Source organism: Psammomys obesus, unplaced genomic scaffold (genome assembly GCF_907164565.1).
Source record: "Psammomys obesus unplaced genomic scaffold, mPsaObe1.curated_primary_1811, whole genome shotgun sequence".
In the NCBI taxonomy this organism is placed as follows: domain Eukaryota; kingdom Metazoa; phylum Chordata; class Mammalia; order Rodentia; family Muridae; genus Psammomys; species Psammomys obesus.
This window is the reverse complement of record NW_026585689.1, coordinates 82,699-108,697: the sequence shown is the minus strand read 5'-3', so window position 1 is coordinate 108,697 and position 25,999 is coordinate 82,699. Positions and strand designations below refer to the sequence as shown.

The 25,999-nt window shown below is 42.7% G+C and overlaps 2 protein-coding genes across 7 annotated transcripts in view; one reads left to right on the top strand and one right to left on the bottom strand.

Annotated features, from left to right (window-relative positions):
- Positions 1-14,426, top strand: part of CUNH3orf52 (chromosome unknown C3orf52 homolog) — a 30,871-nt gene extending 16,445 nt beyond the window's left edge. Inside the window, exons 3-6 of the mRNA XM_055594676.1 lie at positions 2,583-2,710; positions 7,744-7,814; positions 12,826-13,007; positions 13,802-14,426. Coding sequence (XP_055450651.1) covers positions 2,583-2,710; positions 7,744-7,814; positions 12,826-13,007; positions 13,802-13,806 — 386 coding nt within the window. The 3' untranslated portion in view covers positions 13,807-14,426. The remainder of the gene's footprint in view (positions 1-2,582; positions 2,711-7,743; positions 7,815-12,825; positions 13,008-13,801) is intronic.
- A 6,766-nt stretch (positions 14,427-21,192) lies between these two features.
- Positions 21,193-25,999, bottom strand: part of Gcsam (germinal center associated signaling and motility) — a 9,945-nt gene continuing 5,138 nt past the window's right edge. For 3 of the 6 annotated variants that reach the window (XM_055594685.1, XM_055594699.1, XM_055594710.1), the window contains 3 exons: positions 25,461-25,507; positions 23,468-23,496; positions 21,193-22,463 (listed from right to left, as the gene is read on the bottom strand). In XM_055594685.1, coding sequence (XP_055450660.1) covers positions 22,143-22,463; positions 23,468-23,496; positions 25,461-25,507 — 397 coding nt within the window. In that variant the 3' untranslated portion in view covers positions 21,193-22,142. The remainder of the gene's footprint in view (positions 22,464-23,467; positions 23,497-25,460; positions 25,508-25,999) is intronic. The other 3 variants (XM_055594692.1, XM_055594705.1, XM_055594717.1) reach the window with 1 other exon arrangement.

Genomic DNA, 25,999 nt, shown 5'->3' with positions numbered 1-25,999 from the left:
TGTATGCCTGTATGGAAATCAGAGGAAACCTTGACTGTTATTTCTCAGGGGTCATTTGTCTAGTTTTTGAGATGGCATTTCATGTTGGCATGGGACTCACCAACTAAGCTAGGCTCATTGGCTGATGAACCTTGCAGATATGCCCATCTCCTCCCAGAACTGAAATTAGAAGTACATAGCATCATCCTGGGCTTTTTGTTTTGTTTTGTTTGTTTGTCTGTTTTTCTAGTGTGGTTCCATTTATTTAAAGTTCAAAAAAAGCAAAACTAATCTATGTTTACTAACGCTAGAAAAGACATTCCCCTTTTGGATAGGTTAGTGAGTAGAAGTTTCTTTCAGAAGTTAGTGATAGTTTTTTTTTTTTTGTTTGTTTTAAATTTTAATATTTCTATCAATTTCATACAATACATTTTGATCATATAAATGTCCACCCTTCTTCCTAATTCTTCTTAGATCCATTCCTATCTTTTCACCCCTTCCCAAATTCATGTCCTTGTATTTTTACTTTTGATTGTTTTAATAATCTATGGCGTCTAATTTGTGCTGATCATATACTTCCAGGAATGAGAGTATCTACTGAAGAATGGTTGACCTGTCAGAGCCACGCATTAAAAACCTGTCTCTCCCTTCCCTAGAAGCCATTAGCTGCCAATAGCTCTTGGAGGGTGGAGGCTCGTGTCCCTCTTCTTCCATGTCAGCATGTTGTTCAGGTTGATCTTGTGCAGGTGTTGTGCAGATATCCACGGCTGCTATGAGTTCATGAGTGCAGCTGTCCTGTCATGTCTAGAAAACTCCATTCTTGTCTTCCTGACTCCAAGTTCTTACAACCTTTGTGACCCTTCTTCCACAGTTGTTTCTGAACTTTGGTGGTGGGGGAGAGTAATGTATATGTTAAAGTCATGGCTGAGCACTCCACTGAGACATATTCTTTGCACTTTGATCAGTTTTGAATTTCTATCTTCACCACCATCCACTGCAGAAAGAAACTTCTCCAATGAGGTCTGAGAGTATCATTAATCTATGAAGATAGAGACGGGAACTTAGAAGCAGAAATGCTGTCACGTCCATTTAGTAGACGCCACTTCCTGTGGCGTGAATTCTCTATTCACAGGCTCTTGGCCAGGGTTTACAGTACTAGGTTTGGGTTTTTGTTTTTTTGTTTTTTTGTTTTTTTGTTTTCCAGTGGAGAAACTCAGTGAGCCTTAAATCTAATCAGAGAATAGTTGGTCACTCCCATAACATATTAGATCTGTTGCATCCATGGGCATATTTTGCCGTACTGGTCACTATTGTAGTTCACAGGGTTTAACAGTTGAGTAACATTGTTGAAAATGTTCATTTGTGTATGTATGTGTGTGTTTATGTGTGTGTGTATGCATGTACATGTAGAGGCCACAGGTTGACAACAGGTGTCCTCTTCAATTGCTCTCCACCCAGATTTTTAAGACAGAGCAGCCCTGCAGTTTATCTGCACTTCTATCACAAACATTGAATTCATTCCAGGATGGCTTTCCAAAGTCCAGTAAAAGAGGCAGAAGTGGTTACGTATGACACATAGAATTTGAGGGGGAAGTCTGAGAACACTTAGTTCCACAGCCCACGCTTTTCACAGGGCAGGTGAGGTGGCCCCCTGTGTGGGGCAAACCGGGGAAGCTGGAGTGGGGCCAGAAGAGCTGTAATAAGCATGCCAATGCAGTGTCTGGCTCCTGGCTCCTGGCTCCTGGCTTTGTGTGGTTTTCCTTCTTTCCTCCAGCTCTAAACTCTTTAAAAATCAATTAGCTCTAGTCATTAGAACACAAGCCACACTGAGCTCATTGTCCTAGGTGTTGCTCTGCAGGCCTGGGGCTCCAAGTGAAGTTTGGTTTCCCTTCTGCAAACAGAGTATGTCAACATCCCTCTCCTGTGGGAGGCAGGCTGGAGGGATGACTTCATGCTCATGCCCTGTCTCTTGGAATACTTAGCGTCATGGATTCATACCTCATTTTCTGGACTCACCTCCATTCTTGTCCATGATACCACTTTCTCTTCATGGTCTTTGACAGCACTGAACTGGAAGGTGGCTCACTGCGGCTGCTTGTGATTACTTTCTGTATGTGTCCATACTGTCTTCTAGCATCTATCCTGATGCCTGGGTGCCTAGATAACTTTCAGGTTCATTTTATCAAACAAGCAAACAAGTTCATGTTTTTTTCTTTTTTCTTTTTTGTTTCGTTCTTTCTTCTAATGAAGCATTTATCACAGTGAAGGCAACTGCATCTCTTTTATTCTATTTTGCTAAGCAAAGACAGTATTTTTTGCTTGTACCTACTGACTGTACCCAAGCTTTAGCTTTCATGAATACTGATAGTTATGTTTAGTTTTAGAAGCCAACAGTACAAATACCTTTGCTTGCTTTATATATTTTGAGAGCTGATCTCACTTTGAAATCATGGGTACTATGTAGATTAAGCTGGCCTGGAATTTAAAGTGATTCCCCTGCTTCTGTTCTGGGATCACAGGTATGCACCACCGCATTTGAATTTATTAAATTCAATACTTTATGCTTGTACTTACCTTTATTTTTATCCCCTGAATCTCTTCAGTGACTTACATCGATGAAGATGAAAATGAAATACTCGAGTTATCATCAAACAAGACATTCTTTATCATGCTCAAGATTCCAGAGGAGTGTGCTAATGAAGAGGAATTGCAACACTTGCTCACTGAAAGGGTGATTATATTTCATGTATTGTCTATGGAGGTGTCTTACCATTGGGTCATGAGTTCTGTTCGGACAGTTGGCAAAGAGCTGTAGAGTACACTGCTTCATTTATCTGAATGTTAGCAGCAGAAGATGCTCATGAATGCATCTGGTGTGCTGCGAAGCCAGCAAGTGGAATTAGCCTGGCCTGGCCTCCAGCTGTGTGCATCCCAAAAGACAGTGTTTCTTCACACATTCTGGTCCTGTATCTCACCCAGCTTCTATTTCTTAATGAGCTATGATGCCAAGTGTCAGGCCTACATAGTACCTGCTTTGGGGCTCATAATCAAAGTAGAGGGAGCAATCAGATAGTTACAAAACCATGTTATATGTCGTTTTGAGTTACATGCAGTGTTGTTGGGATTTTGTGTGTGTGTGTGTGTGTGTGTGTACACACACACACGTGTGCACATGTGGAGACCAGAGGTTGACATTCTTCAATTGCTTTCCACTTTATTTTTGAGATAGTTTCTCACAGGGACTCAGAGAACTCCTGGGTGTCTAGGTTGGCTCACTAGGTGTGCCTCAAGGGTCCTGCTGGCCCTGCTTCCCCAGCACCGTGATTACAGGCAGGTGCTGCCAAGCACATGTGCCCTGTGTGTACAGACATGTTGACAAAATGTACAGAAAAATAAAAATAATGTTTAGGGCCTGGAAAAAGGTATTGCCACAAAGAACCAATAGTTAGTGCCTGAAAATAAAACTAACCACTCCAAAAAGATAAAGAAATAACAGATGACTCAGAGGTGAGAGGTCCCAAAGAACCGAACACATGGAAGAGCAGGTGCTCCACCTCTAGCATGAAAGGCAACATACACAATGTGAGACATGATTCTACATCCTCTATATTGGAAAAAGTTTTTAACTCTGTTAAGAATATGGAGAATGGAACAGGTGTGATCTCAGGGAGAAGAGGAACATGGAGAATGTTCAGCAAGAATGAGTTAAGTTGAAGGTGTACCTGCCTTTGGACCAGTAATTTGATTTCTTGCCATGTACCCCAGGAAGATTCTCAAAAGAACAAAACGGTGCATAGAAATGGTTGGGAGTAACAATTTCACCAGCAAAGTTTATGATAGAGACAACATGGAAGGAAGGCACATGGCCATCAGTGGGAAATGGATAGGCTCATGTAATGATGTAATATAGTCTATGCAGGAGCTGGACTGAAGGGCCCCAAGATGTATCTGGCAAACATCTCAAATTTAATTTTCAGTAAAAAAAGCAAGTATTAATTTTGGCAGAATGGTACACATCAATGGTCTTAGCTACCCAGGAGTCTGAGGCAGGAAGATACTGGAGTTTCAGACCAGCCTGAACAAGACAGTATCTGAAGAGGGGGGAAAAAGAACAGCTCTTAGAGGATTCTGTAGAATAGAATACCTTTTATTTGAATGAAAACATAAGTAACATTGTGATTCTATAAAGAAGTAGTATTTTCTAAATGTAGGCGAAGAAAGGATACACACCAGTGTCAGGATGATGGTTAGTACCAAGGAATGGATAAAGAATGTTGTCAATTCTTAACTTATGCTTTCCAGAGTTTTGGTTGTGTGAAAGCACATGTATTCAGCCTTTCTGGTTTTGGCTTTGAGGACAATATTTAGACAAATTTAATGAGTGTAGCACCTTATTTTAAAATAGGCTTCATGTTAGATGGGTCCTCCCAATTGTGGGCTAATGAAAGAAAGTGTTTTGGGCATTTTTAAAGTAGACTGGGCTAGGCCACCATGAGAATGTCAGACACATTAAATACATTTTTTTTTTTTTGCTTCATAACTGGGTGGTTTTCTTAATTTTAACTTTTTAATATTAATTACAGTTTATTCACTTTGTATCCCAGCTATAGCCCCCTCACTCATTCCCTCCCAATCCTACCCTTCCTTCCTTATCTCCTCCCATGTCCCTCTCCAAGTCCACTGATAGGGTAGGTCCTCCTCCTCTTCCCTCTGACCCTAGCCTATCTGGTCTCATCAGCACTGGCTGCATTGTCTTTCTCTGTGGCCTGGTAAGGCTGCTCACCCCTCAGGGGGAGGTGATCAAAGAGTTAGCCTCTGAGTTCATGTCAGAGATAGTCCCTATTCCCCTTACTAGGGAACACACTTGGAGACTGAGCTGCCATGGACTACATCTGTGCAAGGGTTCTAGGTTATCTCCATGCATGGTCCTTGGTTTGAGTATCAGTCTCAGAAAAGACCCCTGGACCCAGAATTTTTTGGTTCTGTTGCTCTCCTTGTGGAGCTCCTGTCCCCTCCAGGTATTTCTATTTCCTTCTTTCATAAGATTCCCTGCATCCTGCCAGAAGTTTGGCTATGAACCTCAGCATCTGCTTTGATATGCTGCTGGATAGTCTCTCAGAGGCCCTCTGTGATAGGATCCTGTCTTGTTTCCTGTTTTCTCCCTCTTCCAATGTCTACCCCATTTGCCTTTCTGAGTGAGGATTGATCATCTTACCTTGGGTCCTCCTTCTTGCTTAGCTTCTTTAGGTGTACAGATTTTAGTATGTCTATCGTATATTGTATGTCTAATATCCACTTATAAGTGAGTATATACCATGTGTGTCTTTGTGCTTCTGGGATACTTCACTCAGAATGATCTTTTCTAGATCCCACCATTTGCCTGCAAAGTTCATGATTTCCTTGTTTTTAATTGCTGAGTAGTATCCATTGTGTAAAACTACCACAATTTCTGTATCCATTCCTTGGTTGAGGGGCATCTGGGTTGTTTCCAGGTTTTGGCTGTTACACATAAAGCTGCTATGAACATGGTTGAGCAAATGTCCTTGTTGTGTACTTGAGTATATTTTGGATATATGCCCAGGAGTAGTATAGCTGGATCTTGAGGAAGCACTATTTCTAATTGAGAAAGTGCCAGATTGATTTCCAAAGCGGTTGTACAAGTTGACATTCCCACAAGCAATGGAGGAGGGTTCCCCTTTCTCTACAACCTCTCCAGCGTGTATTGTCACTTGAGGTTTTGATCTTAGCTATTCTGATGTATGCCAGGTGAAATCTCAGGGTTATTTTGATTTGCATCTCCCTGATGACTAAGGACATTGAACATTTCTTTAAAGTGTTTCTCTGCCATTCAATATTCTTCTATAGAGAATTTTCTGTTTAGCTCTGTACCCCATTTTTTATATTGGATTACTTGGTTTGTTGGTGTTTAACCTCTTCAGTTCTTTATGTATTGTGGATATTAGCCCTCTGTCAGATATAGGGTTGGTGAAGATCTTTTCCTAATTTCAGGAAATTGTCTTTTGTGCCAATGAGTTCAAGGCTCTTCCCCATTTTTTCTTCTAACAGATTAAATGCATTTTTTCTTTTTTTAAATTTTAATTTAATTTATTTTTAATTACACTTTATTTACTTTATATCCCCCCTCTAGTTCCCTCCCTCCTCCCCTCTCAATCCCTATCTTCCTCCCCCTTCCTCACGTATGCCCCTCCCCAAGTCCACTGGTAGGGGAGGGTTTCTTTTTCTTCCTACTGATCCTAGTCTATTAGGTCTCATCAGAAGTGGCTGCATTGTCTTCCTCTGTGACCTGGTAAGGCTGCTCTCCCCTCAGGCGTTGGTGATCAAAGAGCAGGCCAATCAGTTCATGTCAGAAGCAGTCTCTGTTCTCATTACTAGGGAACCCACTTGGACACTGAGCTGCCATGGGCTACATCCGTGCAGGGGTTCCAGGTTATTTCCATGCATGGTACTTGGTTGGAGTATGAGTCTCAGGAAAGACCCCTGTGTTCAAATTTGTTAGTTCTGTTGTTCTCCTTGTGGACCTCCTGTCCTTCAGGGAATCTTATGAAAGAAGTGGGAAATAGTAAGATCTGGAGAAGACAGGAGCTTCACAAGGATTAAATGCATTTTTAATTAGCATACAAAGTAACAGGTTTCCTTATGATATTTTCATATATGTAGTTTTGTCCTGTGTTCCCCACCAGCTGCTTTCTCCTACCATCATTGCTGTACTATTCTGCCCCTAGAATTCCCCCTTCCATCTTCACATGTGTGTTATTAGAGCCTCCCTTTAAGAGGATCTTTAAGGATCCTCTTAAAGATTCATTTGCCCAATCTTATAGGCCTGTTTGATTTTGTGGCCTCTACCTATCTTTACTCCCTCATTTGTATACTTTTGACTTTTGATAATTTCCATCTATGGATTGATTTACTAGGAAATAACCCCATCACAGACTACAAAGCTGCTGCATAGAAAAATGTGAAAGCATGAAGCCTAGGTGGTAGAGATATGGTGTTATCATTTTTCAGGATGCATACAATTTTTACTGCAAAGCCTCTGTATCTTTGCAACTCCATCATTTTGTTCCTTTGACCGGGGAAGTCCTGGATTGGACACTCAGGGTAGATATTTCTACTAACAATAACCTTCTCCAGAAAAGAGAAAGGGGTGATGGTCCTGGTGCTGAGTGGCTTGTGCTGAGCTTACTCCTCCACCATTTATTTCCTCTACCCAAAGGTTGGTGTTGCCTCTATGGGCTCCTGCTGAGGATCACTGTTCAAAGGACCACTAAGCTTACCAAGTGTCAGCTCAACTCATAAGTGAAGTTGCGAATTGCCTTTGAGTCCCTTGAACCTCATCAATGAGCCCATTTTAAATTTTTTTTTTTTTTTACAAAGTCTCACTATGTAGCCTTGGCTGACCTAAAACTCACTATGAAGAACAGACTAACCTTGAACTCATGGGCAATCTGGCTTTCAAATGTTGGGATTATAGACACATGGCTGGCTGACAGTGAGACTCTACTACTTGGACCATTTAGAACTCACTTGAGTCTTTACTTGAGCTTTGATTTGTGGTCAACTTGCCCTTCTTGCTCTCAGGGCCCCAGACGAGGCTATCTAGAGTGGAATCTATCTAGAGTGGAATCTTCTTTGTCCTGAAGTCGTTTGCTTCTGGAGGTGCTATGTAAGATGATCCTCAGTGACATGTGTTTTTTTTTTTTTTTTGTTTTGTTTTGTTTGTTTGTTTTTTTGCTGTGTGTTTAGCTCACGGACATGTATAGACAGTCACCAGCTTTGGGTCGTTTTTTTACTTCTGCTGATATCATGGACTTCAGGTAAGAGCATGGAGCTTTACGTCTTGCTATCTTTCTCAGAAGGTCACCCAGCCACCTGCCCAGCTCACCTCCATTTGCCCACAGTGATTTCCCTGAGTCTTGGAGCTAGAAAGGGCTTGCTAGTAGATATCACAGCCTGGATGGACTAGAGCCTGGAAACTGCATAGCTCAACTAATAGCTCACAAATCAGAAAAAAAAAATCACAAACTAATTATATGATTCAATTAAGGTCATACACAGGGAGGAAAAGCCTGTCCAAGAGAGATATTTCTATTTAACAATAGAAATAAATTAAGGGCAGAAATAGACATAAATCTCAGAGAGTGATGTGCCGGAAGTGGCATGATTCATGTGCTGCAATAGTGATTTAGGCCTTTACTCTCCTCATATAACATTAAGGACGTAAAGACACACCTGCCAGCCAAGTCTATCTTCTGCCTCCTTTCTTTAGTGTTATCCCCAATGACTTAGTACAGTCGCCCCCATAAAATTCACAGTCCTAGCAGTTTGCCTTGATTTTTTCTGTGCACAGGTTTACTACACACAGTGTCCATATATACTTTTTCTTTCTAATTTCATAAAAGGCTTAATAGTTTGAAGATTTAGACCCATGCACTTGTGTGTGTTTTCTTGTGAAGGAGTCGTTTAATTAATTATTATTTTATATCACTGAGATCTCTGGAGGTATTTTGAACAAGATTTATGCGACAAAGCCTTACTGTCAGTGGTTCCTGGGAGTCACTGGGAGGTGGCCATCAAAGTCAGTGTTCTATCTTGAGCCATAATACCAGCAGATCTGAGAGAGGAGCCTGGAACGCCAGCAGTGACCTGATGAGACAGGATTAGAAAGGATGTGAAGTCTGATGCAGCCCTCCTTCTTGTTCATATGTCTCTGTAAGCACATGCTGCACAGTGGTGACCCTACTACCTTTAATCGTAAGTCACCAGCACAAAAATGGATGTAGGAAAGGGAGAATTGCATAGCTGGACCTCCCATGCTTTGCTCCATCCCCTTGACCCGTCTTTCAATTTAAAGATTGCAGTAGAGTTGAGGCAGGAATGATTCCTTCCACCTCAGAGACTTTTGGATCTTTCCGAGAATCTGTCATTATACTATGGACATAAAGGGTCTGGGATTAGTATTTAACAGGTGAGAGTAGACACTGAGAAACCCTTCAGAAAACTGAGCGAAACAGATCTAGAAATCAGGCCAAGGCTTAGGGTTTTTTTTTAAATTTAATTTTATTTATGTATTTATTAATTATAATTTATTAATTTTGTATCCCCACTGCAGCCCCCTTCCTCATCTTCTCCCTCATGCCCTTTCCCTAGTCCCCTGATAGGGAAGGACCTCCTCCCCTTCTATCTGACCCTAGCTTATCAGGTCTCATCAAGGCTGGCTGCATCATCTTCCTCTCTAGCCTGGCAAGGCTGCACCTTCCAGGAGGAGGTGATCAAAGAACCCACCACTGAGTTCATGTCAGAGACAGCCCCTTACTAAGGAACCCACTTGGAAACTGAGTAGCCAATGGGCTTCCTTCCTTTGTCCTCTCCAAGCACAGTCCATGGTTGGAGTATCAGTCTCTGCAGGCCCCTCTGGGCCCAGGTATTTTGCCTCTGTTGTTCTCTTTGTGGAGCTCCTGTTCCCTCCAGGTCTTTCTATTTCCCTCTTCTTCCATAAGGATTCCAGCACTCTGCCCAAAGTATGGCCATGATTCTCAGTCTCTTATTTGATACCCTAATAGTTAGAGTCTTTCAGAGGTCCTCTGTGGAAGGCTCCTGTCCTGTTCCTTGTCTTCTCTTACTTTCAATGCCTATCCTTTTTTTCCCTTCTGAATGAGGATTAAGCATCTTCCCTAGGGTCCTCCTTGTTTTTTTTAGCTTCGTAAAGACTATAGATTTTAGTATGTTTATCTTATATTATATGGCTAATATCCACTTATAAGTGAGTATATATCATATGTGTCTTTCTGCTTCTGGGTTACCTCACTCAGGATGATCTTTTCTAGTTCCCACCATTTGCCTGTAAATTTCATGATTTCCTTGTTTTTAATTGCCAAGTAGTATTCCATTGTGTAAAGGTACTACAATTTCTGTATCCATTCTTCGGTTGAGGGGCATCTAGATTGTTTCCAGATTCTGGCTATTACAAATAAAACTGCTATGAACATAGTTGAATAAATTTCCTTATTGAATGGTGGGGCATCTTTTAAGTATATGCCTAGGAGTGGTATAGCTGGATCTTGAGGAAGCACTATTCTTAATTTTCTGAGAAAGCCCCAGATTGATTTCCAAAGTGGTTGTAGAAGTTCACATTCCCATCAGCAATGGAAAAGGGTTCCCAATTCTCCACAACCTCTCCAGCATGTGTTGTCACTTGAGTCTTTGATCTTAGCCATTCTGATGGGTATAAGGCGAAATCTCAGGGTCTTTTTGATTTGCATTTCCCAAATGACTAAGGATGCTGAACATTTCTTTAAGCATTTCTCTGCCATTCGATTCTTCTGTAAAGAATTCTCTGTTTAGCTCTGTACCCCATTTTTTAATTGGATTACTTGGTTTGTTGGTGTTTAAACTCTTCAGTTCTTTATATATTGTAGATATTAACCCTCTGTCAGATATAGGGTTGGTGAAGTTCCTTTGCTTGTCTGTAGGCTGTTGTAAGAGATTTAGTATGTCTGGTTTTATGTTGAGGTCTTTGATCCACTTGGACTTTAGTTTTGCACAAGGTGAAAGATCTGGGTCTATTTGCATTTTTCTACATGTAGACATCCAGTTAGACCAGCACCATTTGTTGAAGATTTTTTTTTTTTTTTTAATTATTAGCGGTGGGGTTGGGGAGGTGGCTGAGCTGTTGAGAAAACCTCCTGTTCTTCTAGGGGACCTGTGTTCATCTCCCAATTGGCAGCTCACTTACCAGCTGCAGCTTCAGGGGATCTAACATTCCTACTTCCCCGTAGAGGATGGGAGACAGACAGACACACACACAGACACACACACACACACACACACACACACACAAAGAGAAGAGAGAGAGGGAAGGAGGGAGGGAGATTTAAAGCATTTTCTAAAAGAAAATCCCAAGGACTTTAGTGTAAAGAAGTTATGTCTTTGTTTTGTTGTTGTTGAGAAAGTGTCTCACATAGCCCAGCTGACCTCGAACCCAAGTAACCAAGGCTGACCTTGAACTTTGGATTGCCCTGCCTCTACATGCTGGGATTTCAAGCATGTGCCATCATGTCAGATTTTCTGTGTGTTGGGGCTTGAATGCAGGGTTTCTTGCATGTTACGCAAACAATCCACCAACTGAATAACATCCCAGCCCCTCTTCTCTTTTCTTTTTAAACTTTACATAGATTTTTTTCAAAAAATCAACCCTAGTGAAAAGATATCCCTATCCCTGGCACATGGGACATGCGTTTGTGTCTACAGAGAGGTCCTGGCCTCTGTCTAGGACTGGCCCAGCAGTATCTGAAAGTACCTCTTGCTGCATCAGTTGCTAGCCCCCTCCACTGATGGAAAGCTCATAGATAAACGCCTTCTCTCCAATTTTGTCTTCTATAAACTTACCGAGGGAGACTGGGGTGGTGGCAGCAGACAGGAGGGACAGGCATGGAAGGGGCACTCAGCCTCAGTCAGGCAGCTTGATACTCTCACTTAGCTTCCAGACTCATCTTCTGAAAGCTCACCCAGGGCTGTTTCATCAGTTAGCCCAAATCCTTACCAGTGATCATGCAGGATTGCTTCCTGCCGGCGGGTGCACAGCTAGGGGCCAATTAACAACGCCCACAAACTAGGCTAGCTAGATTAGAGCTCGAAGATGGGCTTTTAACACTGCCTTGACTGGCATCCTGGTAACTGGGTCTTGTCAGCGTCTAAATTTACTCTGTTATTTATTTGGCCCTCAGGGCTTGGCACGCTTCTTTGGTATATGGGAGAGTTGACAAACTGAGTCATCCCAGCAGTATAAAGCATACAGTCATTAGCTATTATGACATCTGGCCGCAAGGGGGAGCTCTTTGCCTATCCTTAGCAGTGCACTGGCCTGATTAATTGCAGACTGTTGTGGCTATAAATCTCTCCCTAGAAGCATCTCTCTGATGTGAGCTCCTGTTAAATTTCTTTTCTTTTCTTTTTATTGCTGAGTCTAATGTGGGTCATCTTGACCAAACCAATATAATACCTGTGAAAAATTAAACGTTGAGGTAGCATCTAAAGGGTAGCATCTAAAGTTACTAATTAAGGATAGACCTATAATTATTTTCACTATAAAAAGTTAGAAAAATGTGTCCTGAAGATAAAAGGGTTAGGGCCTCTTCAGGGTTGAAAATTCCTTATGTTTCCTTACCAAGAGCCTAAAAAATTGGTCATCATGCCTTAGGGAGCTCTGGGAGTGGACATGGAGAGTAACCTCTCAAACATAGGAAGTATGATTCGTTGCTGGTACACAGGGCATTTTCTGGGAGATCAAGTTGAGAGCTAGCTTAGGGTAAGAAGCCTTGAGCCAGACCACAACCATTTTTATAGGTTAACTGGTTAAACGTAGGGGAGGGTATGATCAAAGTGTGTGTGTGTGTGTGTTTCTGTAAACAGTTTAAAAGAACTCGTTAAACTGACCAGCCCTGATGAGAACACATGGTGTCAGCACTGAAAACGTGGAGATGGGAATAGAGGCAGACCTTCCGGGCTCGCCATACAGGATGAAAGGCTATTAGATGGGTTCCATGCCAAGTCTCAGTCTGTCTTTATGATAGTTGGGTTGTGTCCTTTCCTTTCAACGGCCACTCTCAGTGGGCCCCGAAAGCAAGAACAGTTGGTGGTGGGTGTGTGATGGGCTGAGGAGGAGGGCTCTAGGAGAGTGCATGCCCCTAGGTTAGTGTACCCTCTGAAGCCGGTTACAGGAAGATGTGGAGCCAAAGAAGCACTAATGTTGAAACTGGTTTCTGAGTTCCAATATGGTTCTGCTTCCTCCTTACGTCTGTCTGTCTACTTTAATGGTTTGGCTTTCAGTCTTGAAAATGCCACGGTGACCTATCACTTGCTGTTTGGAGTTCCATCGGATGATGACGGCTTTATGAAGCACATGCTAAGTGAAGAGCTGGTGCTCGGCATTATGCGACAGAATTTTCACGATAAGAATGTATCGAGTTGTGAGAGGCTCGGGCTCGACCCAGAATCTCTCCTGCTCTATGGTGAGTAGAGGGAGCAAAGGACCTGGAGTGACAGGTGAACGAACTGGGGCAGGTGACTTTGTACTCGACATAGTTAAAGTACAAAGAACGGTCAAATGTCAAAATGCCCTCGTTAGCCAAAAGGCCACATCAACATGTTTAGCAAGATTCAGACCAAAATAAATGAGCAACCAACAAACACGTTATTTGTCTTTTGAGGAGTAGCCAGCAGGTATGCACATCAGCATATATGGGTGTGTATGTTTGTGTGTGCATGTGAAGAGTAAAGCTTTTCTCTTCAGAAATGCTGGTGATTCCAGTTCGATTTAAGATTATATCCTCAGGCTCAGTGAGAACCATATCTAAACACAAATGTTCCAAATAATTCTGGCTTTTGAAAATCAGCGACTTCCCTATTTTCACTTCTGTTGCTGTGCTAGAACACAATCTCAGGTTGTTCCAGTTTGTCTGCAGGAAACTCAGGGTGGCAGGAACTTGAAGTTTCTAGTCACATTGAAACCACAGCCAAGAGCCAGGGGGAAATGAGTGCCCCGTGCTTCGTGCTTGGCTGTTTTCTCTACTCTTACACAGTCCAGGGAGTCAGGCTGGGGAATGGTGCTGCCCAATTTCAGACTGAGTTTTCTCCCATCCATGAAAGCAGTCAACACATTCCTGCACAGACATGCCCATGGGCCAACCTGATCTAGGCAATCCCTCACTGACTTTCTTTGCTCACGTGACTCCAGTTTGGATCAAGTTGACAGTTATAAAACTAAGCACGCAGTGACTTTGGTTTGCCTTTGCTTTCTTTCTAGAATGAAGGGACCAGAAGGAGGAGACAGTCTTCCTACTGATTCGGCACAGATATGAAGTCTGGTTCCACAGATATGAAGTCTCTCCAACTGCAGAAGGGCAGTTCATCCTGTCCGAGCCAGGATCAGGAGCTAGAGGAGGTCTGGGGCAGGTCAAAGATCCCACAGTGTGAGGTTCCTGCTGTCTTGGAAGCACTGGCTGCTGCTGTCAGCACACAGATGTTTTTCCTGTAGTGCAAAGATATACCAGGCTTTGTTTTAGGTAGGTTCTGTCAGCCCGTGCTGATGGGTCGAGGAGAAGCAGCTAGTCAAGGCAGGGAGGGAGAACCAACCAATTGTTCACTGAAGCCCCTCCCCACCCCCAATCATATTTGACTGACTTTTAAGCCAGGGTGGAAGGTAGGGGAAGGCAGTTCCAAGAGTAGCTCTTCATCTGCTTCTAGCACCTATACTTGAGTGGATGGACAACTGAACTCAGCAAAGTGACATATTACCAACATGTTACATATAGAAATGGGACCAACTTGTCTTTTTTTTTCTATTTTTTAAAAATTTTTATTAATTACACTTTATTCACTTTCTATCCCCCTGTAGCTCCCTCTCTCCTCTCCTTCCAATCCCACCCTCCCTCCCCCTCCTCCATGCATGCCCCTCCCCAAGTCCACTGATAGGAGAGATCTTCTTCTCCTTCCTTCTGATCCTAGTCTATTAGGTCTCATCAGGAGTGGCTGCATTGTCTTCCTCTGTGGTCTGGTAAGGCTGCTCCCCCTTCAGGGGGAAGTGATCAAAGAGTTAGCCTCTGAGTTCATGTCAGCAATAGTCCCTATTCCCCTTACTAGGGAACACACTTGGAGACTGAGCTGCCATGGGCTACATCTGTGCAGTGGTTCTAGTTTATCTCTATTCATGGTCCTTGGTTGGAGTATCAGTCTCAGAAAAGACCCCTGTGCCCAGATTTTTTGGTTCTGTTGCTGTCCTTGTGGAGCTTCTGTCCTCTCCAGGTCTTACTATCTCTGACTTCTTTCCTAAGATTCCCTGCACTCTCCCCAAAGGTTGGCCATAGGTCCCAGCATCTGCTTTGATACCCTGCAGAGTAAAGCCTTTCAGAGACCCTCTGTGGTAGGCTCCTGACTTGTTCCCTGTTTTCTCCTTCTTCTGAAGTCCGTTCTCTTTGCCTTTCTGAATGGGGATTGAACATTTTAGCCAGAGTCCTCCTTCTTGATTAGTTTCTTTAGGTGTACAGATTTTCTAATTTTTTCTCATCTCTTCATTGTTCCGGAGATGACTCCATGTCTTTTTTTTTTTTTTTTTTAACGTATGTCTGTGAGTTTTGGATAGGCTGCCATCCTTTAAGATTGCCATCCATGTGGGTTATTAATGTTATTACTATAAAAGCCATCAAAGACTGTTTACCTTTCTGCTACTGATATCACACACTGGCTTTCCATTGCACAGTGTCAGCAGTCTTCCTGTAGGACACGGATTCTTGAGGTGTCACACATGTGTCGTACTGCGGATGATGCGTACTCAGCAGAGAGTCTCTGTACTTTTGAAACTGCCAAAAGTGGCATGCCAGGAGGAAGTTAGTGACTGTATCAGTCACCTGTGGCTATAGATTGTCATGAGGGACCAGAATATTTATTTTGTTGAGGATATTGCCTTCCTGGAAATTTTCTAGGAGAGTTTCATTGTTGTATAATGAGAAATTCTCCAGCCTGATAACGCAGATAGATTAGCTGTGAATGCAGGTCACCATGGCAGGCCTCTGTGTATGACTGTGTCAAGTATAAGCTTGCCTTAGGACATGAGGTTCCAAACATCCTGAATTTGCTTTCTTATTTAACTGCACCTACTGTAGTGATAGGAACTGCTATACTGTTATTTATTGTTTCATTTTCAGGATAGTTCCTTAAACTACTGAAACACGTGGATTTTTCTTCTTCCCCTTTATTATTATTATTTTTTAACATGTTAACAGTGAACCTCGGTGTGGCTGTACTTTTTTAAAGTAGTGATGAATTTTAATAGATAATGATATAAAAACACAATAAATTATTTTTGTAACTGTGTTGTCTTCTCATTTGCCTCTCAGGTCTTCCCTCTCCAAGGCCATGTGTTAGGTAGGCATTTTCTTGCAGAAAAGGGAGAGAGAAGTGATTGTGTGCATGGAGTGAATAAGGTGAAGCCAGGTTGGACCAGGTTGGGGTGGGGTCAGCTATGTCCTCCTCTCGTTTCCAGGGAGAGTAGGAGGGATCTGCCCCTTTCCTCTATCTCTGTAGTCCTTAGGTACAGTGCTACAGTATCAGTCTGCAATGTCCCCCTCAGGCTTATGTGTTAAACACTTGTTTCCCAGTGAGTGATACTGTTTGGAGGCAGTATAACCTTTGAGGGAGGAGGGCTCCCTGGCATAAGGAAACTGCTAGAGGAAATCGTTTGAAGGTGATAGCCCAGTCCACTTGGTCCAAGTTTCATTCTCTACTTCCCAGTCCTCCATAATGTGGAATCCCCTGCCAAGCTCTTGCTGCTGTTAACACCACCATGCTTTCTTTGTCACGGTGGGACTGAAACCCTATGTCAAAGATAACTTTCGGTCCCATTAATTGCTTCTTGGATGGGTCTGGATGGGTCTGTTTGTGTCTAGGGATGGGGTTTGGTTTTGTCCCCTGTTCTTTTGGGAAGTATTGACGTGTAAATACTTTAGTTCTGATTTTGACCACTTGAACATAGAGAAGAATTTTCAAGGTTTGATTTTTGGGCACAATACATTATAGGAAACTTAAAGCATACAGAGATGTTTGACAAAAACAATTTCATGCACACATATACTGTTTTGTTATAGAAGACGAGTTTTGTGGCCACGACACAGCTTAATGATAGGAATGCCTGGGTCATCATAAAGTTTTAACAAATGTCTGTGAAATAGTTGAAGAATGTGGGGTGAAAAAACTTTTGCTTTCAGGAAGTCATTTGGTTATGGATAGAATACTTGTCCTATTTTCAACAAAATTTCTAACATCTGTCCAACTCTCTTTAGCTTTGCAATTTAATTTTGTTCCCTCTATATTTTTATCTTTTAAATGTACTTATTTAATTTTATTGGTCTATTCTTGAGTGTATGTATATGCACCACCTGTGCACTGGAGTCCGAGGAGATCAGACATCAGATCTCCTGTTTCTGTAGTTATAGGCAGTTGTGAATGCCACGATGGTTCTGGGACTGACCCCGGGTTCTCTGCAAGGGTAGCGAGCAGAGCACTTCGGTCACTGAGGCATCTCTCTAGCCACCTGTAGATGTGTGTGTGTGTGTGTGTGTGTGTGTGTGTGTGTGATGTGTTTTTGCCCATGCATAGCTGATACCAGTAAAGAAGACAGTAAAAGAAGTTGCTAATGTTATTAGCAGGTATGAAACAGGAAACAGCAGAGAAAAAAAATAGCCAGGTTTAACTGTAAATAATACAAACTGTAAGGTGGTGAGTGTTCAGGGGAAAAAGTGGTCAGTGAAGTCTTGTTGGAGAAGACTTTGTGTGAGAAGTAGACCCAAGCTGACCCAAAAGCACTGGAGAAATATGAATAAACACGTTTGTCCTTTGGTTTTGTTCTATTTTTCAAGACAGTGTTTCTCCACTTAACAGTACTATATGAGAGTCCTGGAACTCACTCTGTAGACCAGGCTGGCCTTGAACTCACAGACATCCACCTGCCTCTGCCTCCTGAGTGCTGGGATTAAAGATGTGCCCCATTATGCCCGGCTTGCCCATTTGTTTCTTATAATAAAGTTAACACAATTTATGTTTGTTTCTTTGCTGCACTTGGGATTGAATCTAAGACCACATGAATGCCAGACAAGCATTGTACCACTGAACCACATCTCCAGCATTTTTTTCCTTTTAGATGTGGATCCTTGACATGAACTCTCAATGTATTTGGAGTGTGATTCCTACACAGGCAGTGGGAGCAGTATCCCTGTCTTCCTTTCTCTCTCATTATTAAAGAAAGTATAGGGCACTGTTGTTGCTCTCCTTATTCTGTACATTCTTTAATGTCTTTTCTGGGTTTGTGCCTGTTGACATAGATCCTCAATATCAGAAGGCAGCTCCACAGTTTAGAGCTGGAAGTCAAAGCCTGGAGAGTGGGGGGAGAGGGAAAGGGAGAGGGAGAGAGAGAGAAAGAGAGAAAGAGAAAGAGAGAGAAAGAGAGAGAACAAAGCTCAGCCCACTGGATAATCACCCATGGTGAGTGGTTACCATCCTGATGGGTGCCCTGAGGGCATACTCAGGTCATCCTTAGTTGGCCTCAGAATCTGCAAGAAGTAGTGATAAGGAAAGGAATGAATTGAGAGATGTAGCCATCAGACTGTAGAAAACAAATGAAACCGATCCTGTGGCATTTCTTCAGACATTGAAAAAAGAGCTTCTGGGAAAATAGGATAGATTTTTATAGATCCATATAATAGTTGGCAGAACCAATGTATCCTCAGATTAAGACAACTTTGTGAACTTCAGAGGCTAGGTGTGGAAAAAGCCAAGCACTTTCAACAAGAGAGAAACTTTCTACAGGCTCCTCTGTGACCTGGCCATGGCAACTGTCGCCCCCCGCCCCCCGCCTTCCATCCTGTTCCCCACTCCCATGTCCTTCCATCTGTTCCCCTCAAGCCTTCCATTCTGTCCCTCTCTATGTCCTCCACCCAAAGATATTTAAGAGTCCCCAGGCTGTCCTGATCATGTCAGCATTTGACCTTGTCAGCAGTTCATTTTCCTGCCTTGTTTTTGCCCCTTTCCGATTTCTCTCTTCTTTTTTTAGATACGAGTTGATTCAAAGAATAGGAGTTTATTTATAGGTGCTAATATGAATGTGAGCGGAAACCACAAAGCCTGCCCTGGGGTAGTTTGCACTGTGGGCCTCTCCATTTTGTCTGTATACTGCTTTGAAGCCCTGTACAGGGGAGGGGCATTTCTCATTATAGTTGTGACTTAAAGAGTAAATTAGAAACTCAGCCTCAGTGTCTTTCTCAAGAACTTGGATTGTTTAAGTGAGGAGCTGCATTACCAACTTCCTGGAACAGCACATTGCTCATACACACACACACACACACACACACACACACACACACACACGGACCTGTGTTGAACACGGACGGATCTTTGTTCATGTGTACTTCCTGCAAAACTGCAGAATTTCATCAGAAATCTTGAAATGTGTGGAAAATGGGATCAGCATCAGCCCATGGGTTGCCATTAGTATGTTTTTATTTTCGAGAATTCAGAACATATATGATTAAAATCCCCATTAACCCTCTTGACTTTTCTCATATGTCCCTAACATACCCCCAACTCAACTTCATGCTTCTCTCTCTCTCTCTTTTTCTCTCTCTTTCTCTCTCTCTCTCTCTCTCTCTGGATAATCGACTAAATCCAGTTGGAGATGTGTTTATGTGTATGTATGTGGGGCATCCATTGACTCACAGGGAATTACCAATCACTACACCATCCACAAAGAATGACCCCGACCCTTCTCTGCAGCTCTTCCATACCAATAGCTCCTCAGTAAGCATGCTGCTCAATATCATCCACCCCATCTATACCAGTGGGCAAAGTCTGAGCACAGTGGGAGTGTTTGGACACAAATTTTTACTTGCTCTAAAATTGGAGGTAATTTATGTATTATGAAAATACGTGAACTACATTTTCTCTTCACTATGTCAAAATACCTGACAGAAGCAATGAGTGAGGCAAGGCTTATTTTGACCCAGAGATCCAGGGGACACATAGTTCACTATGATAGGACAGCATGGTGGTGGGAGCAACTCAGTCTGCCATGGTGGGAGCTTGCGACAAGGGCATTCACCCTGGCAGATTAGGAAACAGATGGTTTTAGACAGAACTAGAGCAGAAAGCACCATCGAGGTCCCTGTATCCCCTTAGAGAGTCACATCTGCTATGTAGTTTATAGTCTCAAGGGCTCTGTATCCCTCCTAAACTGTCACCAGCAGGGGAGCAAGTGCTTAAGCACGGGGACTGTGGGGCATTTCACATTCAACAGTATGCTGAGTTCAGTTCTCAGAACCATTTTGCTCAGAACTTTTTCCTTTAATTTACTTATTGGTACTTTTTTTTAATTGATATATCATACACAACATAGTAGGTTTAATTTTTCAATTTCATTTAAAATTTGTGGGTGTATATGTGTATGTGTAGGTTAGACGACTTTCAGAAATCAGTTCTGTCCTTGCACTGTGGGGTCCTAGGATCAAACCCTGGTTGTCAGGTTTGCCCAGTAAATACTTTAATTTCCGAGCTTTCTCACTTGCACTCAATGTACAGGTGTGATAGTCTGAGCCTCCAAGTAGGCAGGTCAGGCTCAGAGGGAGAAAAGAAACTGAGATTTGAACGGGGTCTGGTCCACATTGTTTCCCACAGGCCAAGTGTTACATCTTGTACCTTTTCCACCTCCATGAACATGACCTTTGAACCTGAGTGACTTCTGGCCAAAGACTAGGCTTCTGTGTGAAAGATGTCTGCAGAAGAAGGAAGCCAGTGGGACCAAGGCCTGTTCAGCTCTTTAGCTGCAGATGATCAACTGGCTTATGTCTCATCAAACTCACCAGAGGATTTCAAGCCACTGAATTTCCTTTCAAAGTGCACTTGGCCTGTTTTGCTTTGTATCATTACTTCATTATGTATCATTTTATTTATTCATTTGTTTGTGTGTGTGTGTGTCTTATACATGTTATGCGAGGACCCTGCTACTGAGCTACCTCTCCAAGGCCTTGGAAAACTTTAAGTAGAAAGTTATTCAGCTTTGAAAACAAAACAGTATTTAAATACATAGTGCATCCTAAGTGCATCTCAACGAATGTCTTGCTGTTTTAGCACCCCTAAAATTAGGACAGTGGCCACGAGGTAAACAAAACAACATCTGGAGGACGCAGGTGTGAATGTACAAATAGTCTCATTTGCTAGCAATTGTTTTCGTCTTGCTCATCTCATTTGCGGTTTAATATTTTCCTGCCATTTTGGTTGGTATCTACTCCCAATGAGTTGTATCAATAACCAAATGCAGTCCTCTTACTGTGATTGTTTAGGGCAGAGGTTGGCAAAATTATTATCCAGAATGGGTTAAACTACAGCTATCTTTAGCTTTGTGAAGCCTCTGGTTTGAGTCACAAATCAACTTTAACATGGTTGAGCAACCATAGATAGTATGTAGACAAATCAGTGCAGCTGTGTTTCAAGAAACCTTCATCTACAAAAACAGGCAGTAGGACAGGTTTGGTCAGTCACTAGGTTATGCATCGTTGGCTAACTTGGTATAGACACAATTCCAGAAATTCTAAAGAAAAGATGACGGAAAACAAGAAATCAAGCCATTAGACGGATGCTCACAGAGCAGGAGTGTGTGTTATTTTTTCCACGTGGACATTTCACATGGGAGACATCTTTATTTATCCATTATTTATGGAGAAGTTTACTGTATTCCATACAATACATAGCAGGAACACTGACATGGAAGACAGAATAAAGTTCTGCCACTAATGCTAATAATATAACATTGGGCAAGCAATTTTCTCTCAGTCAGAAAAGAAGCTGATGGGGCCCTCCAGAAACTTTTCTACTCCACAGTCTCTGATACTGTGAGGATTCTACTGAGATTTGTGTGGAGGGGTCTGAGCTGTCTCTCAGTGGGAGGTCACTTGCCTAGCATAGATGAGGTTCTGGGGATGATTTCTTGCACCATAGGAGAAAAACAACTACGAGGGCAAACTCGAAGCTTGAAAATGTAGTTTAAAATTATATTAACAACTATATAGAAAATTCCAAGCCTTGGGGACCATGACACAAAAGACACTCAGTAAGGGACATATCTTAGGTCCAGGGAGAAAAAGACATACTGCAAGTTCCCTTAGTAAGTGGTGTTAAGCTGGAACTTCCTGGTGATGAAAGAATTTCCTCTGGGGACATGTAACATGATGAGTTAGCTTCCCCTGGCCGCAGAGCACAGTTGTGGGGATCATTCATAGGAACTTAATGAGAAGAACAAAGCCTTTTTGTGGTACACCCAGGTGTAGATGCTTGGAGCCCTTCCTGCCACAGAGTGTTTTCAATACCACTTAGAAGCAAAGGTGGTCACTTTTTTTTTTCCAATGCGACATTCAAGACAATTGGCTAATTTTTTAAATGTTAGCTATTGTCAGACTCTAAAAGGTTTTGTGGTTTGCAGAGTCTGCCCTGCCAAAGTCCTCCAGCAGAAATAAACTGAGGATCTCTGCGCTTCTTGAGCGCTTCAACTAGAGGCCCCAACTCCTACTTTTATCTATCAGTGCTAAACAAACTCTAACCTAGTTTCATCACTGTAGATGGGAAAAGTGAGTCTCAAAGGGGGCTGTAGGTGGCCATGGACGCTGAGGGGAATGCAGGGGGAATCTGCTAGGCACAAGAAGTTCGTATTCGTCCTCTGTGGAAGGTAGGGGCTGAGGGGTGGAAGGGAAGCGGAGAACTGAATACTCAGTCTCTGTTCTTATGGCTGACTCTCTGGGCCTCTCAGCCTTGTTAGAGATGTTTTCATAGAACACCTCAGCAGAGTTGCCTGGGGGTCTTTCTCTGAGGGCTTTGTGATCCACAAGGAAGTAGCACAATTCTTCCGTGTAGGTCTGATTGGCATTGTCCTGCTGGTCAAAGAGGTCAAAGAAGAGCCATCATAAAGATCAGGGCTTTTCCCATCCCATTTGTACTTCAGTAACAACACAGGCCTAATGGGGGTTGAGGAGAACCTGTCTTCCCCCACCCCACAGCTTTCTCCATTTCTTGACCATTTCTTCCCAAATGGCAGCAGGGGCATTCCAAACTCTAGACAACAAGATGGTGTGTTCGTGTCACCTAAAGCATATAACTGACTTAGTGTGTCCTCTCTAACATGTTCCAGAGCGACCTGTGAGCACCTTGTGTAATTCTCATGGTCTGAGAACACTGGGGGCTTAGATAGCATTTAACTACTCATCAACAGAGTGTTGGTATTATTGCCGACAGAGGCTCATGTGCCCCATTCAATACGTAGCAGAGAGTGACTGTGACTTCTGCTCCTCACTCTTACCTCATGAGAGCCATGAGTTTATGCGTGTCACCAGTCCAGTTTATGCTGTGCTGGGGGTCACAGCCAGGGCTTCCTGCCTGCTACATAAGCACTCTCTATAAGTTGACTTCCATCCACAGGCTCCACGCTATTATTGTATTATTAATTCAAGGGAGAGTCCACAGGCTTCAGGCTGTTATAGGGAAGGTCTCACTAATGGCGGAATTACAGATATTAAAAAATCAGAGGCAGAAATGTAGAGCGGAAAGCATGTGGACCTTGGAGTGAGACTGGGTTTGAATGCTGGCTGGGGTAGCTTTCAGCTGCCTGGCTTTGGGGGATATGGCTTCATAGTTGGCTTCTGTGAAGTGAGAGGACACAGTACTACAATAACACGGGCTGTTATATAACATGAGATGCCTGTCAAACACTAAACGCGTGGCCTGTCATCAACAAAGCACACAGCAAATGTCAGCTCCCTCCAAAAAGTTATGCGACAAGAGTGCTGCTGTTGCTGCCACCAGACTCTGCAGATGGCTTTGGGTTTCTGCCCTGGCATTTACAGTATTTCTTCCACGTTGAAGTCAGAAGGTATCTTATTACCTGAATGGGAACTGACATCATCCCTTCATCTGCAGAAAAAAAAAATACACTCATTGAATCACCAGTTGGGATGAGACTTCAGGAGGTGGGACTAGGATATAAGGACAGAAGTCTATAGTGGATCCGTGAGCGTCATAGGACAGCCTAAAAAACCACAGGAGAGCTTGCTCAGGCTGCTAGAGCCCATAGACTCATAACCAAACCTTGGGCAGAGTGCAGGGAATCATATGAAAAAAGGGGGCGTTAGTAAGACCTGGAGAGGACAGGAGCTCTACAAGGACCAAATATATCTGGGCACAGGGGTCTTTTCTCAGACTGTCCCTCCAACCAAGGACCATGCATGGATATAACCTAGAACCCCTGCTCAGATGTAGTTCATGGCCGCTCAGTATCCAAGTGGGTACCCTAGTAAGGGACTGTCTCTGACATGAACTCCCCCCGAGGGAGGAATAACCTTGCTAGACCACAGAGGAGGACATTGCAGCCTGCAGCCAGTCCTGGTAAGACTTGATAAACTAGGGTCAGATGGAAGGGGAGGAGGACCTCCCCTGTCAGTGGACTTAGAGAGGGGCAGGGAGGAGATGAGGGAGGGTTGGATTGGGAGGGAGTGAGGGAGGGGGCTACAGCTGGGATACAAAGTAAATAAACTGTAATTAATATAAAAATAAAAATTTAATTAAAAAAGTAAAAAAAGAAAAGATAGCCTTTGTGCATCTTTGGACAGCAAATTATACCCCTTCTCTCTTTCCTTATGTGATCCTAATGTGTGTGTACTTGGCAAAATGCACTAGGGAGGCAAACAGAGCAGAAACAAATCTGTCTTCTCAAGGCTAGGCAGAGAACACACAAGAAAGCATGAAAGACCCGCAGAGCAAATAGGAGGAATTCTTTCTAACAAGTAACATATGGTGGTAGCATAGGGACTGGTGCTCGAGAAAAGTTTTCAGAAAAAGGAGCTCGAATGCTCAACATTTATGTTTCTCCAGAAGCAAGACAAGTTTTCAAGAAAATATTTACTCCAAACGGATTTGCTCTGGACACAGAGCAGAGACACACCTCCCAGGCCTGGCATCCAACCAGAATAAACAGAAAGATAGGAGGCAGAGCTGTCCACAGATGGCATACATGGCTCATGGGTTTATATTTCTCCTATACTCAAATCACCATAAACTTTATGGCCATGTGGGAATTCACTAATTCTCATAAGAAAGAACTCTGAATTTTGGCATCCAGGGACTTATTTCTGTTGTGTTTTATTCTGATAGAAATTGGGGTTTATTGGGATCCATTGTTCCTGGAGTGAAATAGCTCGTGATGGGAGGGCCAGAGGCAGCATTACATACCTACAGAGCTGGCTTCAGAGACTCAGTGTGTGGGTGAGCTATACACTCTATTTTACAGCCAATGAAGGAAAGACAAAATTCCTCCAGTTTTCTTCAATCTTCACCCCCACACTTCCTTATTCTCTCTCTTGTATGTGCTGCCACTCTCTAACCACTCCTCAAATCTTGTTTCTTTAACTCCAACACTGATCCATCCCAGTAGCCTGGCAAAGAGGTCTGCTGGCATCAGTTCTTGCCAAGAGTTGTTTTCTCTCTGCCACTGGGCTGGATGATCCCTCCAATGCAAATCTGGTCATCCCTGCCTCTTTTGGAAAACTTCCCCATAATTCCTTGTGGTTCTTAAAGAAAGGACCAGAATATTTAGCTGCCCCTTTGTGCCCTAACTGGCACGTTTGTTGTTCCCAGTTAGTTCCTTCAGTTTCCAGATCAGGCATTGATTGAGGAGTAAGTCATTCTCTGTTTCAGTGAGCTCACAATCTAATGGAAACAAACAAAGGAAAACAAACTCGGAACTGGATAAATTGTAGCAGTATGTTCAGGATTATAGTAGGGAGATATTCTCACCAGGCTTTGGGGAGCACAGAGAAAGAACATTTTAGAAATGTAATTACATCAAAAGGAAAAAAAATGATGGGGAAACTATGACTTACTTTGCTTTGGGGACGGTTGTCTGGCTTTAAATGTGCTTATGTTTTTCCTGGAAGAAAGGAATGTAGATGGATTGTTTTAATATTCAGAAGCTCTTAAAACATTTTTCATTACACTATGAAATTTCAATTTTATCCTTGGTAGATGTTATGTTTTTATAATACCTCTTTCAACATATGGGAATGAAAGAATAAGAAAGAGGGAAAACATAAGACGATATTAAGTAGAAATACATTCTTGTCTCTCTCTTTTCCTGCTTCTATTTTGAAATCTGATATGTGCATATGTGATGATAAGAGGTTAAATTGTTGGAGAATATTTCTGACAAAACCTCCCTTTTGCTTTATATCATGCAAATGAAGGAGCAGGCATTTTTCAGTCCCAGGCCTAACCTGTGACCCCAAGCACAAAACCAAACACTTTCTATTAAAGTACACTGCATAGAAGATCCCCTGGAAATATGATGGAAGCCCATTGTCATCCAGTGAGCAAAGACACACTTGTTATAAACATGGCCACAGGCATGCAAAGTCCAGGTAAT